The following is a 16631-nucleotide window of genomic DNA, read 5'->3' as shown; positions in this document are numbered from 1 at the left end:
TCCCCTGTCCTCCCTAAGCAATCGCTCATCCTCAAGTGTCACAACACTGGGCATTTGTCTTGCATCTTCCTTTCATTGTAATGATACATTTAAAGACAATGCTTTTGTCACCCCAAAAGTAATCCTTAATTCTAAACCTATTATAGAAGGTACCTTCTGATCTGCCCCCATTGCCATTCCAAGCATTATCTCCGTGGTGTTTCTACCTTCCTGACAATAACAGCTACCATTAACCAGTCCTCTAAAACACAGTGGCATAGTTCCTATGTTCTTGTTGTCCTGTGGCTGAAGATGGTCCTCCCTCATCAATTTCTCATATTAAAGACAGCTTCTTCTACAGAGCTTGCCAAGTCCTTCCCCTCTGTGAGACCTTCATCCAGTCCATTTTGATATCCTGAGCCTTCCACTTGAACCTGTCATGCCTCTGTTGAAACAAGTTTTCTAACTCATCTTGCTGGAGGTGTGTGTGTGTGTGTGTGTGTGTGTGTGTGTGTGTGTGTGTTCACCCATGCATGTGTGCATGTATGGAAAGCAGAGGTTAAAAGTCCTTATTTCTCAAGAGAGAGTCTCTAACTGAACTGGAGCTCCCTTTTTAGCTAGATTGGTTGGGTAACAAGCCCAGGAATCTAGTCCTACCTTCTGGGCGCTGGTGTTAGAGATATATACCTCTGCAACTAGCTTTTACAGGAAGTATGGGTCTCTGAACACAGGGCCTCATCCTTGCAAAGACAGCATTTTTCTCACTGAATAATCTCCTCAGCCCAAGAATTGTTATTTGGTATACTCTTGTAAAATTAAAAAGACTTTTGGGGACAAAAAGCAGATCTGTACTGCTTATTTCCTACTACCAATTGTGTTTTACAGTATTAACTGTATATATGTTTAAGAAATGATAAAGAAACATCAGAATTGTATAATTTGCTTTCTTTAATTATGCAAATATATACTAATATTTTCTTTTTATTACAGGTGATACTGGGAGTAAACAGTGAATTTATTGTTGAGGTAATGTATAACAACTATCTTCTCTACTTAAAATGAAAAGAAAATTGGATGTTAAAACACATCATATATTAAAAATTAAAATATTAGAAAATGTAGTTATTCTAACAAAAGTAAAAGGCAGAACCAGAGCCAAACCAAACTAGCAATAGGAACCCTGTAGGTCCTGATTTCTAGGCCTGTAAGGCATGGTTTCCAGAGCTTGTTTTATCAACTTCTACTCTTCAAATTATGCTGGTAGCTTATTTACAAGTTTCTCAATCTAGAGCAAAGCAAAGGAAGCAGCAAAGTCCTTTAAGATGGAAGAAGAACATCAATTAGAAAATACCATTGACACTCTGTAAAGGAAAGAAAGATACAAAGTTAAAAATGTGTAATCTACAACTAAACACAATGGCAGAGAATCTACTTCCACTCAGAGCAGGACTCAGGAATTCAGCCTAACAGCCATGTTCCTCCTGCGGTGCTTATGAAATCCTTACTGTGATTGTCTCAAGTCACTGGAGAGAATAAAATTATGTTTCTAAGCTTCATTGGCAAGTACTAAATATGTGAAATGTCTCGGGAAGCAGGATTAAGATAAGGGGTATAAATTCATTGGTTCTTGAAATAATAAACTCCATTCATGTGGGCCATCTGCCTTCCCCAAAAATAGCAATCGAACCTTAAGTAAACATCTGTGATCCAATAAGAACATTAGGACTTCCGGAAATAAATGCATATATTACGCATTTACACATGCATACATGTGTGTTCATGCTTCAGGTAGAATTGCTAAGGTCTTCAGTGGTGTCAAATTATTGAGGAATCTGTAGGCAGTAGCAACATAAAACCACAAAAAGGCAAACATCCACAGGACACTGATAAAATATACATGGCAGTGGATCTCACCTTTAATCCCAGCACTGGAGGCCGAGGCACGCAGATCTCTATGAGTTTCAGGCCAGTCTGGTCTACAGAGTAAGTCCAGGACAGCCAATGCTACACAGAGAAACCCTGTATCAAAAAACAAACATCAAAAAGGTGTCCATAGGATTGTCACCAGGGATGCGTATGCAGTTTAAACATTCTTATTTACAGTAATACAGAGGGGTATCAGAAGGAGAGAAAGACCCCTTCCCTCATATTGTGTGGAACAGTTCACATGGAGCAGTGACTACATGGAGTCAGGAAAGCCCAATCGGAGGTGAAGGGAAGGTGGGACAAGCAAGATCATTACCTAGCAACAAAGACGAAATGAAGAAGAGCTGCACTGCGTGGTACAGTCCAGAATCAGAGCACCCAGCACAGCCAACAAAACCTGTTCCCATGCTATCTTCTAAAGATATGAGACCATTCCAACACAGTCACGGGTGGGAAAGTTGTGTCTGCCCATAATTATATATCAGAAAATCAGTTCCTTTGTTCCCTGATTTATCATTCCCTCTGGACACATCTTACAGTGTCAAACAATTGTCTCAGTACAAGGTACCTTGACACCATGAGAAACATGATTTTTTTTTCTTTAGGTAAAAGAATTAGACATTGAAAATGGTACCACAACCTGGCAGACTGTCAGAAGACAAAAGCGGGAGTGGATCAAGTTCGCTGCAGCCTGTCGGGAGGGCGAGGACAACTCCAAGAGGAATCCAATTGCCAGAGTGAGTGGTAGTGCAAGCAGGGATAGCCTGAGCTCATAGCAGGAGCATCTGTAGTTGGAAATCTCCGGGCTCTTTCAAGGATTTGCAGCCTCTGCCAGCCCACAGAGATTTAAAAGAATGGTGTGCTGTCACTGGCTCGTGTTGCTCAGATTTTACTTTTAACGTGTGTGTATGGTATGTGTGGTGTGTGTGCAGATGCCCTCGTGTGGGGGGGCACACATGAATATGTGTGTATGGGTCTATGAAGGCCATTCAGTGTTCCTCAGTGCTATTTGTTCACCTTGTGCTCAATGACCTGGAGCTCACCCATTAGGTGAGAGTGGATGGCCAGTGACCCTGAGGGATCTGTCTCCACTTGCTACACACCTGGATTACAAGCGCGTGCCACCAGGCCCAAGCTTCTTTAATGCGGGTTCTAGCTTTCAGACACTGGTCCTCGTGCTTATGAGGCAAGTGCTTTACTTGACATATTCCCAACCCTTGGACACCATTAAATATCCCAAGCTGGGGACTGACACACAATGGAAGGTTTGTAGTGCGTCATTCTGAAAGATAGACTTGGACCTCCAACATAAACAGATGGATTTTGTCTACTGTGCTCTGCTCATTGTGCCCTGTATACATCACAAGTTTGTGACGGTGGCAGACTGACTCCAAAAAGTAAACGGGTTGCCATTTTGGTGAATTTTAGAAAGTAAAGATGATGCTGCAAATTCAAACCAATTTTCTAAGTCCTGAAGCTAAGGATCTTTTTATGAAAAAAAACTTTAATTACGTGTGTGTGAGAGTGTGTGCGTGTGTGTGTGTTGTGTGTGAGAGAGTGAAAAAGAAGGAGAAAATATGAGATAGAGTATGTGTGAGAGAGAAGGTGTGTGAGAGAAAGTGTGTATTTGAGAGTGTGTGAGGGGGAAAGAGAGAGTGAGAGAGAGAAAAGAAGGAGGCGAGAGTAGGCCAAAAGACAACTGGTGGGAATCTCTTCTTCCACAAGGTGGGTTCTGAGGTTCACACTCAGTTCATCAGGCTTGGCAGCAGGTGCATTTACATGGGGAATCATCACACTAGCCTTGAACACTGAGAGTCATAACAGGCATTCGTAAGCAAAGGCTAGAGGCAAGAAAGAAATCCTATAAGAACATGTACTCACTCAGTCCGTGAAAGTTGGAGGCCACTTGCCGCTGGCTATCTTGACCCTGGATCTTCACTGAGATCAAGGAGCCCAACAAATCTCTTCTTTACAGCTTTCGGCTGAAAACAGAGCAAGGGTAGGCAACGGTGTTCCACTGTGTTCAAGAAAGAGATGCATTCTCTCTCAGACATTGTTTCCATTCAACTCATCATGGTTTTAGAGTTGTTATCCAGCCTATATTACAAATTCAGTTTTTCTTTCCCTTGGGGATATTGCTAGATTTTCTCCAATGTAGAAGAAATGAGCTAACCAGAGGTGTTATTCCCAGCTTACTTGAATTGTGATGTTTAGGTAACAAATGTTAGGGTTTTAACATATACTCTCATCTGCAGTATAGAGGTAAGTTTCTAAAATGTAAACAGTTAAATTTATGATCAATAGAAATAAAACTGTGACAGCAAAATCCACATGGTTGACTTTTAGCTATACTATCTGTTGACATTAGAGTGGCAAGCAGATTTATATATGTGGTATGTTTATTGCCTCTAAGCACCTCTTTTCCATCTGATGTGTTTCATTTACACATCGTTATGAGTCTCAAAGTCAATTCCGAGCAGAGGAATACTAACACAAACCAATTATCCTTTTTAAAAATGCTAAAGAGACACTGGGGATGTAGACCAGTTGGTAGAGTGTTTGCCTACCATGTATAAATTACTGGGTTCTTCCCCAAGAACTACACAAAGCTAGGCATAGTTAGTCGTTCGTGCCTGTAACTACAGCTCTGGAGTGAGTGGAGATAGAAGAGTGAGAATTCCAGGTTAGTCATCTTCAAGGTTGAGGCTCAACGAGGCTGTTTCAAATATAAAAGCAGGGGAGGCAGGCTGTAGAGATGGCTCAGTAACTAATAGTGTGCGTTGCTTTGTAGAGGACCTGAGTTCAGTTCTCAACACCTACCTCGGGTGGCCTGCACTTGCCTCTCATTCCAGCTCCAAGATGGTCGGATGCCTATGGCCTCCATGGCCACCTGCACTCATACACACACACACACACACACACACACACACACACACACACACACAGACACACACCTAAATGAATAAAACAAAACCACTACAGATTTGGCTTCATTTGTCAGACTCTCTGTGCAAACAAAATCAGAGTTAACAGTAAACATCAACTATGTGTATACTTCTGCATATTAATCAGAATTGTACACCCACAGACACACACACACACACACATACACACACACACACACAAACACACACCCTTGTATAATACTATAATAAGCCTATGAGCTAATGTCATTTTGTCCGCCATGGTATGAGCTTGGAGAAGGTCCGTTAGGATGTTCCATCCCAAACTACACTGCACCTCAACTGGGTCCCAAAGCTAAACATTTCTTTTGTAGATTAGATCGGACTGTGAAGTGAGCCAGAGGATAACATACCGGATCTCTGGAGCCGGGATCGATCGGCCACCTTACGGCGTGTTCACCATCAACCCTCGGACTGGAGAAATCAACATTACCTCAGTGGTGGACAGGGAGATAACCCCACTCTTCTTGGTAAGTCCCAGCGGTGGGTTTTTATTTGTCTTTCTTATTTTTTTTCTCCTTTTAAAAAAGGAAGAAAATGAATCAAGTCTGTAGATAAAAAGAAGATAGTAGATAGAAACTAATGAAGAGCCTGAAGAAAGAAGAAAAGTCTGAGAAAGCCAAGTTGGTGTCCCGTGTATTATACCTGTTTATGAGGAAGTATCAATGATGTTTCCATTGCTAGGCTCCAGCATAGTCTGAATTTGGGAAGAAGTATTATTTCTTGGAATGTTTCTTCATGTGTTTTCAAGCACGTTGCCAATTAAGTGGAAAAAGACAGCTTTGCTCTGACTTTCTACAGATCCATTGCCGCGCTCTCAACTCACGAGGAGAAGACTTGGAGAGACCTCTGGAACTGCGAGTCAAAGTCATGGATGTGAATGATAACCCCCCAGTCTTCAGTCAGAACGTGTACACGGCCAACATTGAAGAAAACAGCGATGCCAGTGAGTGGACCACCGACCTTGACTGCACTGTGTGTGCTCGCTTCTGCTCAAAAGCTCCGAAGATTGAAATGCTAGCTTACTCAAATATTAGAAAAAGCCAAGCTCCACTCTGAATAAACCCCAAACATTCTAACACAACTCAAGTGGGAAAATATTTAATTAAAATGCTTAGTAGCCTCCTATTCACAGATGATTCCTACACACATCAGAGAGCCAGTGCTCAGCATCATTCTCAGAAATGGTTGGATAGAAGGAGTCAACTGAAAAAACAAAAAACCAAAAACCACAACAGTCTCCATTCTGGTCTACGGCTCAAAAGGTCATCGCTGAACCACACTAGGGAATAACAGTGCAGGAAGCATTCTCGCCATGGAGCCACTCCTTGGAGCAATCATCTTCAGGCAGCAAGTGACATTCTCTTTCTCTCTGGATGTGTGTGTGTGCACACGCGCATGCACCTTTTCTTCCATTTCTTTCCACCCCACTTAATTCCAAGTTTAGTGCTCCCCTTTGCTTTCTTTGTCATGCTCTTTTCTTTCCTCCTTAACCTTATGTTTCTCTGCCGTTGCTACTTTCCCCTTTCCTCACACTCTGCCTGCTTCCACCTCCTTCCAATCCTCTAATATTCCCTAACCTTTCAATTCTGCATCTCACATTACACCTCCAAACACATTCAAGAGGAAATATTAGCAAAAGTAAGAAGAGAGGCAGAAAAACACCAGTGTTTTGAACTTATGGAAAGGCAGAATGGTTTTCTCTGAGGGGTCACAAGTGAGAGGTGTTTGGAGGAAGGACTCTGGCCTTAGCCTCCTTGCAGACATTCCTCAGAGTGGCCTCTGTGAGGGAAGAGGAGAGAGCCACACCCAGTCCACTGCTGTTGACACCTCCTCATCCTGTAAGTACAGTGTCTAAACAGACACCTCCAGGACCACGACCTTCACAAGCTCCAAAGTCTTGGTGGCCCTGTTTTGTCTGTTTAAGGGCACCAAGATTCTCTGCAGTAGGCTCTTCACATTGAGGTCTGGGAGGCAATGTATCTGCCAATTCTGTAAAGTCAACCCTGTAGATGATGACAGTGGGACTTGGCCACAGGGCCTGTGTTTTCTCTGCATGAATAATTAAGAAATTTCCTTGATCAATTATTCATTTTAATAACTATATAACTTGTACTTTGATAAATTATCTTCTAGGGTAAACAGTAACAGTTCTAAGTGACAGTTAACAGCATACATATTTGCTAGGCATGGTGGCACACAACTTTGACCCAAGCATTCAAGAAGCAAAGGTGACATATCTGTGAGTTTAAGGCCAGCCTGCTCTACAAAGTTCCAGGACAACCAGGGATCTGCAGAAAGACCTTGTCTCAAAGAACACACGCACACAAACACACACACATGCATACACACAAGCAATAAGTATTGCAATGTTGAATTTAACTCAATTATCAACTTCTTAATTAAACAACAAAAAATAATTTCACAAGGCCATGGTAAAAACAAATGTGATAAAATCACTTCTTTGGCTTTATGATAGTCTACTGAACTTTTTCATATATTAAAGACCACTAGTTTGCTACTAACTTATCATTAACTGAGTGAAAGAATAAACTGTCAAGAGCTTCATATGTGAACTACTATTACTTTTGTAACTATTGGTGTGGGTGATGTGGTTCCCTGGTATAAGCTACAGTAACATCCTCTTGAGGAACTAGGGGAAACTGAGGAAAGACCAACTGCTCTCTTATTATGCCTAATGAGAGGATGGATTGGTTCCAGTAGAATTCCAACCATTCTATACCTCTACCCTTACTCCGTAGATGCACTAGTGGTTAAGTTAAGTGCCACCGATGCAGATGAAGACAACCACTTGAATTCTAAAATTGCATACAAGATCATTTCCCAGGAGCCCGCTGGTGCGCCCATGTTCATGGTGAACAGGTACACCGGAGAAGTCCGCACGATGTCCAACTTCCTTGACAGAGAGGTACGGCCTTCTATGAATGAATGCTAACAGGAACTTTGGTTTTGAAAAAGCAAAGATGAGATGATTTGTGCCTGGCCTTAGTCCAGTGCACAGGAGGGAAGGAAAAACACTTTAACCATTTCTAATGAAAATGAAATGATAGGTGATACAGGTTTGATTTTATACATCTATTAAAAAACAAATAATGGCATTGGGTTGTGTTGGAGTCCCAGGGCCTAAGCTGTCTGATTCTTTGTCATTCTAATCAAGCAACACAGTATGTACAATCTACTGGTGAGGGGCTCAGATCGGGATGGAGCCACAGACGGGCTGTCTTCTGAGTGCGACTGCAGAATCAAGATTTTGGATGTCAACGATAATTTCCCCATCTTAGAGAAAACCTCAGTAAGTCGCTCTTCTAGTAACCTTTCTCCCTTGTCAGTAAACAATCAGTTTGACTTCGCACTTATTCAGAAGCCTGGCTGGTATAGTGTGGGTGGACTCGGCTTTATTATACAAACCTTAGCATTTCCTATGTATGGTAACACTCCAACGTGTTTATCTTTTTTTTTCTAAATTTTTAACATATTTTAAATCTAATTTGTATGTGCAATGGTGTTTTGTCAGCATGTATGTCTCCGTGAAAGTGTCGGATCTCCAGGAACTGGGTTTACAGATAGTTGTGAGCTGCCATGTGGATGATGGGAATTGAACCAGGGTCCTCTGGAAGAGCAGTCAGTGCTCCTAACTGCGAGCCATTTCTCCAACCCTATCTTTTTATTTTTATTTACCTTTATTTGCTTATTTTCTGTGTGTGTGTTGTGTGTGGCCACATATGTGCCATGGTGCACATGTGGAGGTCAGAGGACAACTTGCAGGAGTTGGTCCTCTCCTTCTACCACGTAAGTCCCAAGGTTCATACTCAGGTTATCAGTCTTGGCCAGAAGTGCCTCTACCCACTGAGCAATCTTCAGCACCCCTGTGTTCTTACGTTTGACTCACTGCCCCAAGCAAAGTTTCTCTGTAAAAAAATAGTCTCCTCTAGATACTCTACTCACAGAAATGTGAAAATCTTGCTGAGTCAATAAAACAATAACAACATTTTTGTATAGACCTTACAACTTGCTGAATTAATTATGCTAGAGTTCCAGACATCCTCAGACCCCTTTCTCACCTTTATCACAAAGTGCATAAATTTGGGACTAGGGATGTAGTCCAGTTTGACAGAATGGTTGCCTAGCATGCATGGAGCCCTGGGTTTGATCTCCGGCAACAAGGCAGTGGGGCATGCCTGCAGTCTCAGTTCCTGGGAGGTAAAAGGCAACAGGAGCACAAGTTCAAAATCATTCCCAGCTACATAACAAATTCAAGACTAGCCAGGGCTATGCGAGACCTTTATTTAAAAAAAACAAAAAAACAATTACATGATCCAAATATCAGAACCAGGAATGGCTTGACACCTTTTTTAGTAAAAATATTCCTCCTTGTTTATTCCTCTCCTGTGTTGTCTCCACCTACTTTGTGCTGAAACCATGAAGGGATAAGCAATGTCAGACAGGAGTTTCTGACCCACAAAGTCCAAAATGTTTACTATTTGGCCATTAACAAATTTACATATATATATATATATATATATATATATATATATATGTAAATTTGTTTATATATATATATATATAATAGCTTATTTAAAGGAAGAAAGCAAGTTAAAAATAAATAAGAAAAAAATGAAGTGCCAATGGGAAATTGATTTCACATGTAGCAGAAGGAAATTAATTATCTTACAATTATGTCATTCTTATGTCCATGATTGAATAGATGCCACCTAAAAATGTTATAAAAAACTGGCATACTTTGTTAGATTTTTGGAGGATAATTGTATGATAGTAAATCTCTTTGTTCCTTTGCAAATTCATGCCATAGACTTGATCTATTTATTTCAGTACTCAGCGAGTATTGAAGAAAATTGTTTGAGCTCAGAACTGCTACGATTACAAGCAATTGATCTTGATGAAGAAGGCACTGATAACTGGCTGGCAAAATATTCAATCCTCTCTGGCAATGATGGGAACTGGTTTGAGATCCAAACAGATCCACGAACCAATGAAGGCATTTTGAAAGTGGTCAAGGTAAGCACATTATCTGTAAGGTTTCTCTCCAACAAAGTACGAAGTGATTCTGAGATCAAGATCACACCAGCAGAAAGCACTTCAACACCTGAATGCTGTTCATACCCTTGAGTTTCCTGGTCTGTGATGAAGGAGTCTTCCAGGCTAGCAACACAATATTCATTAGCAAGAAAAATAAGACTACATTGTTCTCATAGTGTTCAATATTTCATAGAAAATAAGGAAAGGACAATCAAAGTAAGTAACATGTCCATTAGCAGTTTAACAGTGATGCCAGTGTGTGTCCTAACACCCAGTCTGGGAGTGGGACAAATATAAAATACTGGTGAGATATGAGAAGGTGACATCCTTCTGAACCAGGTTTGTCTGAAAAAGTTTCATACAGCAAGCAAGGGAACTGGGAACCTGCCCAGTGGGATTACTGACATAATAATGAAAGGAGAAAACGCTAGGGATTATTAAGCAATTGCAAGATTCTACACCAGCTGTTATGTTATGAGGCCAATCTGGAGAAAGGCTTTGCACATAGACCCTCCTCTAACCCGCACTACTCTGGAAAGAAAATTAGTAGTTCCTTTTTATAAAAAGGAGAACAAAACCAAAGACTTAATTGTCTCGGTTCTCCTGGGGGGAACAAATGACTAAGACGGGATCCAACCAGATCTGTGAGATCCCAGTCTGGAGATTGTAAACCAGGATCCCACAAATAGCCAGCGTTGCTTACTTTAGCTCCCAGACCAGTGCCTCACAGGCACTGCCCTGCACATCCTGTTTCTGCAATGGCTCTTCTAGTTGTGACCTTTCATGTTCCCACATCAGTCACTCTGGATCAAAAGACTGCATTCACCTTTCATCCGGAAAACTCAGTTCAAAGGTGACTTTTGTCAGGGTGGGGTTTTACTTATTTGAGTGTGCCTAATAAAGGAGCCGTCTTGTCCACCAGTCCCAGTGCAACCAAGCTGTAGCATCATGCAGAAAGTAATAACATGATTTCTTAAAGTTGTGTGCATCAGCGAAAAGAATAATTATGTTTGCTTACATCATAGGTATTGTCTTCTTTATTCTTTCATCACTACTTTAAAGATAGTCTCAAAGGTGAATTCTACAAAGGAGGTCTGAGTCCTAGTTACTCAGCCAACAATTGTGGTTGTTGATCCATTCTTGATTTAATTTTTATTTTTTATAAAAAAGCAGTGTCATTTTTCATTTTAAGTTTTTTTTTTATATAAACCTAAAATATAATCTCAATTTTAAGCTGCCAGCTTAAGGTTTGGAGATATAGGTCAGTGTTAGAGCACCCATCTAGCATGTTCAAGGCCCTGGGTTATAGTCCCAACATCATGATAAACAAACATAAACAAATAGCAAATGAGCCTATAAATTTAACTGACCTACATACACATGTGCAAAAGTTTTAAGTGATTATGTGCATAAAACACTAAAAAAATTTTTTCAGTTTAAAAACCAGAATTGCAAAATTCCAGGACTTTGTCCTGATGTTACCCTCTTCATCTTGTTTCTTATTCTGTCTAAAGGGAACCCTGGGCTAGGGAGATGGCACGGCTGCTAAAGTACTTGCCATTAAAATGTGAGGACCAAAGTTCAAATCCTCAGAACCCACAAAAAAGCCATTTGGTCATGGAAGCTACCCGTCACCCAAGAGTACAGGAGACAGAGACTGGGGTCCCCGAGGCAAGCTGGCTAGCCAGAGCAGCCTCACCTTTCAAGTTCAGAGAGAGACTCTACATCCATATATAAGGTGGAAGCCATTGAGGAAGACACCAGCACCAGGCCTCCACGTGCACACATACACGTGTACCTGCTACACCCACGAAAACCCAGTCGAACACATCTGTGTACAGCACACATCCACCGTCCTCCCAAAGATAGAGCCCTTTACTAAGCCAGAGCCATTTGGTTTTTCTTCCTGGTCACTTCAGATGCTGGATTATGAACAAGCACCTAACATTTACCTCAGCGTAGGAGTCAGAAACCAAGCTGAATTTCACCACTCAGTGGCGTCCCAGTTCCACATGCATTCCACCCCTGTGAGGATCCAGGTTGTCAACGTGCGGGAAGGACCGACCTTTCGCCCAAGCTCCATGACATTTAGCCTACGAGAAGGAATGAGGGGAGACTCCTTGATGAGCTATGTGCTTGGCACGTACACAGCCATAGACATGGACACGGGGCACCCTGCAACAAACGTCAGGTATGACGCGTGCTTTTCTCATGCATGTGTGGTCGCTCTGGCCATCGTTCATTCACATGGCGTGTGCTACACAGTGTGTATAGTATTTGAAGAAAGGGGGGTTTTCTCTTTGCTGCTTGTTTTAGGGGACTATTACAGCAGTTGGCATCTTCTTGGAATGTAATAACATGCTAGTGGGAGCTCAGGCTGGTTATAAAGCAACTGCATCTGGGGAATGATTGCAACATTAAAGTGCTTCTGACGTTGCCGTGAGAGTCTCTTTGATCTTCTGAGCTCGGCTGTACTACCCTGAACTAAGGCTGATTAGGTCATCTTGTAACCAGTGATACACCATAAAGAATGAGTCACTGCCCGTCTCCATAAAACTTGCGGCTATCTTTGAGATGAGTTTCAACTCTCTGCTTGACCTAAAAGGAAAAAAAAAAAAAAACAGGAAATGAAGCCAACACATGGGTGTTTCAGAAATACGAACATAAAGAGCCAAAATAGGAAAAGAGAACTGTATACATTCAGAGTATTGTATACTATACACAAGTGCAAGAGATTCTAGAAATCACTATAAATGGTGTTCTCTTCACCCTTCTCATCCTTATCTCTGTCTCCTCCTCCTCGGTACTTTTAAAGCGAACAAAGTTTATAAATTTAATAATATAATTGGCTTTGAGAAAAACTTATGTAGTCTGCTCACATAGAAAATGGCAGAGAGGATGAGACAAGGAAGCAAGGATGTGTAACCTCACCTGCTAGAGAACCAAATGTTCTGATTGGCTTAAGTCCCTGAGCTCCATATCCATAACAAGGCCTAGACAGAGAGGTAGAGAAGGGCTACCACAAGCCCCTGGGCACACCAGCATACAGGCGCTCTGAAGCCAGTCTGCCCCACACCCACGGCCAGCAAGCAAGAGTCTGCCAGGAAAGAAAATAAAGATTTGATTTTCAAACTAGATAAGAATATTTGATATCTGAATATTATTAATGACTTAATTAAGAGGCCTGAGATCTACCCATACATTTTACTATGTAACTGAAGATGTAAAAGAGGTGTGATGAAATTGTGTTGTCAGCCTAACACATATATTTAATACTGGATGCTCCCTGGGATGGATGGATGCGCGCGCACACACACACACACACACACACACACATTCACTTTATAAACTAAGACAATTATCCTGATGAGTCAAACAAACACAATGTGGGTTCCTTGCATTCTACTTCTCGTGTGATTTTGAAGTGCTAACCTTCTCAGAAGCATAACGATAAACTTGTTTATTTGAAAACAGGTATGTGATAGGGCACGATGCAGGCAGCTGGCTAAAAGTTGACTCAAGGACTGGTGAGATACAGTTTTCCAGGGAATTTGACGCCAAGTCAAAATATATTACTGATGGGATATATGCAGCAGAGATCCTGGCTATAGATGGTAAGAAATTTCTTTTCAACGTTTTAATATGATTAATTCTATTTTGTGAAATATTATGAATGCAACTCTTCTAATGTTGATAGTTGTACGAGTCAAAATTTAGTATTTATTGGTATAAACAAAGCTCACAGAAAGTTTTAAGTATGTTAGATTGAGAACTAAACTCATAAAACCTAAAATCTAGAGAGAATTTAATTTGACTCATAAATCATCCTCAAGCCATAATTTATCTCACTTAGTTCCAAAGCAGAATCGTGCATAGCTTTATAGCATAAAGCATGAAAGTGAGACATGTGTAAATGAGAGGCTATTTCTATTTATGACCGCATAGCTTGAGGATGGCTAATTTCACGTGTAGAGTATGTTAGGAATGCTTCCTCACAGTTGGGATTACAAGCTGTGCCCAAAGTTCATTACAGGGTCCCCTTGGTGGGAGGCAGAGTGCCTGAGAGCATTCTCAGCAGAACTGAGCTATGACAAGACACCTTGTCACTTAAGTAGACAACACAGTTTTAAGATGCTCTTGGCCGAGAGAGCTCTAGATGATTCAAAGTATACCATCTTTAATCGAAGATTGCACAGGGTTAATTTGTGATTGAGCCACTTCTCTCATGGAGAAAAAAAAATCGATGACTTTTTTTTTTTTTTGGTGAATAGCAACAGGAATTTGTTTATTTGTCCATAATCAATGATTCTCCAGAACAGTGCCTAGGAAGCCAGTTGCTACAGAGCAAACAAAGTGAGGTCAGTAAAGAAGAATAAAGGTAAATGTCTGAACTGTATGCCTCAGGGAAGTCAGAGGTGGGAGGTCAGTGAATGGCTCTATCTGGCCTTTATAGTATCCAGAGAAAAGGGCAAATTACCAAATGCAAGGCTCAAAAAACAAAAGCATGATAAAGTCTAAGAAATGGGTCACATGTTCTTGTCTTTTGTTTTATCATTGATTACAGTTTTTTCAATTTGTATCCTGGCTATGGTCTCCTCCCTCATCTTCCAATCCCATCCTCCCTCCCTCTTCTCCCCCTATGCCTCTCCCCTGGTCTACTGATAGGGGAGGGCCTCCTCCCCTTCCATTTGACCCTAGCCTATCAGTTCTCATTAGGACTGGCTGCATTGTCTTCCTCTGTGGCCTGGCAAGGCTGCACCCTCCTAGGGAGAGGTGATCAGACAGCTTGTCACTGAGTTCATCCCAGAGAAAGTCCCTGCTCCACTTACTGGGGAACCCACTTGGAGACTGAATCTATGGACTACTTCTGAGCTGAGGCTCTTGATTTATCATCACTCAGGTATACAGAAATTCTTTGGGACAGGCAAGATGGCTCAGCGAGTAAAGGTGCTGCCAAGCCTGATGACTTGAGTTCTATCTCTAAGATTCACATGATGGAAATAGAGAATCATCTATTTCAAGTTGTCCTCTGACCTTCATGTACTTGCTATGGCATACATGTGCACACACACACACACACACACACACAGAGAGAGAGAGAGAGAGAGAGGGAAACAGACAAGGAGACAGAGAGAGATACACATGCAAACACACAGAGACACACACAAATTAAGTAAATAAATAATTGTAATAAAATATTATCTTTAAGATAAGTGTACTAATATCTTATAAAAATCATTTAGCTGGCTGAACTAGAGAGGATAATATCTGAGTTTTCAAATGAGAAAATTAAGGCTCCTTGCAGAGTAAAAACAATATTTTATTCACTATAACACAGCATAAAGGAGAAAGTGGACTGAACTCAGACCCTAATAATTTTTATCCTCTGCTTTTTCTAATAAATTACACCGAGTGATACTTTGTTTCAAGTAGATTAGAGGGAAAATTATATTTTTCCTACAAGTGTCATTAAAGAGAGAAATAAACAAAAATTCTTAGAACAAAGAAAACAGAATAAAAATATGTAAGCAATTATTTAACCCCACACCAGAGTTCTGAATACACCATGCACAGAGCCTGTGAGACCCTGAGTGGGGAGGCTGACAGCAGCTGTGAGGTCCACCTCTCTAGGACAGTGCAAAGGATGAACATTCTTTGAAGGACATGCTGTCTTCCATCCCCACATCCATTGAGATCAACAGAATGAGAGGAAGAGAAAATGCGTCTTTGGAGGAGCGAACAGCTTACACAGAGAAGAAAGGCTGAAGGAATGCCAGAGAAGCCACAGTGACTGACGCAACCCAAGCAGGCAGAGCCCGCCATGCATCACACGTTACTCGCACTATTCATGCTTCCTGTGGCATTATTGTAGACTATAAAATGGAATCTTCTCCCTGGAGTCAATTACCCTAACTCCCATGATGCTCTCCTTTTCAGATGGCTCTGGGAGAACAGCCACAGGAACCATATGCGTTGAGGTTCCTGATGCCAATGATTACTGCCCAATCATTCATGCTAAAAGAAGAAGTGTCTGCATCGGTGCTTCGTCTGTCATTATCTATGTCAGTGACCATTCTTTCGGCTCTCCCTTTACGTTCTGTGTAGTTGACGAATCACCAGACACTGCTAACATATGGGATATCAGGTCCTTCAATGGTAAGTACAGCGGGAAGATGGTGGCACTTGAAGCCCCAGAGCAAAGCAGTGAGCAAATACAGTCCAGTTGAACACAATTTTCTGTCTCTTTCTACGACATAGTTACATCAAATTAAAAGCCAGGTGGTGGCGGCGGCAGCACACGCCTTTACTCCTAACGCTTGGGGGGCAGAGGCAGGCCGATCTCTGTGAATTCAAGGCCAGTGGTCTACAGCGTGAGTTCCAGGACAGCCAGGACTACACAGTGAAACCCTGTCTCTAAAAATAAATTAAATTAAAATAATTAGTTAATTAATTAATCTTAGAACTTTCAGGTATGCTAGACATTTGGGAGGAAATTATCCTGAAAAAAAAAAGAAAAATCAAAATATTTCAATACTGCAGTTATAAACTATAGCATCTATCAGCTACAAACTGTCAACTATAAACTATCAGCTAACTCATCGTTTCATACAAGCGGACAGTAAAGTAATGTTTAATCACTTGAAATAAACAGATAATTTTACTAACTTGCCAAAGGTCACAATTGCCTACTTTAAATAATTCCAG

At 41.2% G+C, this 16631-nt stretch overlaps 1 protein-coding gene across 1 annotated transcript in view; it reads left to right on the top strand.

Moving 5' to 3' along the window:
- Positions 1 to 963: 963 nt before the first annotated feature.
- The window catches only part of Dsg4 (desmoglein 4), a gene marked incomplete at its 5' end in the record, with an annotated part of 30451 nt that continues 14783 nt past the window's right edge, over positions 964 to 16631 (top strand). Inside the window, 10 exons of the mRNA XM_055625719.1 lie at positions 964 to 1005; positions 2511 to 2642; positions 5183 to 5338; positions 5670 to 5814; positions 7631 to 7797; positions 8047 to 8181; positions 9720 to 9905; positions 11846 to 12117; positions 13401 to 13540; positions 15864 to 16082. Of these exons, the coding sequence (XP_055481694.1) occupies positions 964 to 1005; positions 2511 to 2642; positions 5183 to 5338; positions 5670 to 5814; positions 7631 to 7797; positions 8047 to 8181; positions 9720 to 9905; positions 11846 to 12117; positions 13401 to 13540; positions 15864 to 16082 (1594 nt within the window). The remainder of the gene's footprint in view (positions 1006 to 2510; positions 2643 to 5182; positions 5339 to 5669; positions 5815 to 7630; positions 7798 to 8046; positions 8182 to 9719; positions 9906 to 11845; positions 12118 to 13400; positions 13541 to 15863; positions 16083 to 16631) is intronic.

The sequence above is a fragment of the Psammomys obesus genome, unplaced genomic scaffold (genome assembly GCF_907164565.1).
Source record: "Psammomys obesus unplaced genomic scaffold, mPsaObe1.curated_primary_1811, whole genome shotgun sequence".
NCBI lineage: Eukaryota > Metazoa > Chordata > Mammalia > Rodentia > Muridae > Psammomys > Psammomys obesus.
The sequence above is the reverse complement of the archived record's forward strand: the minus strand, read 5'-3'. Positions and strand labels throughout refer to the sequence as shown.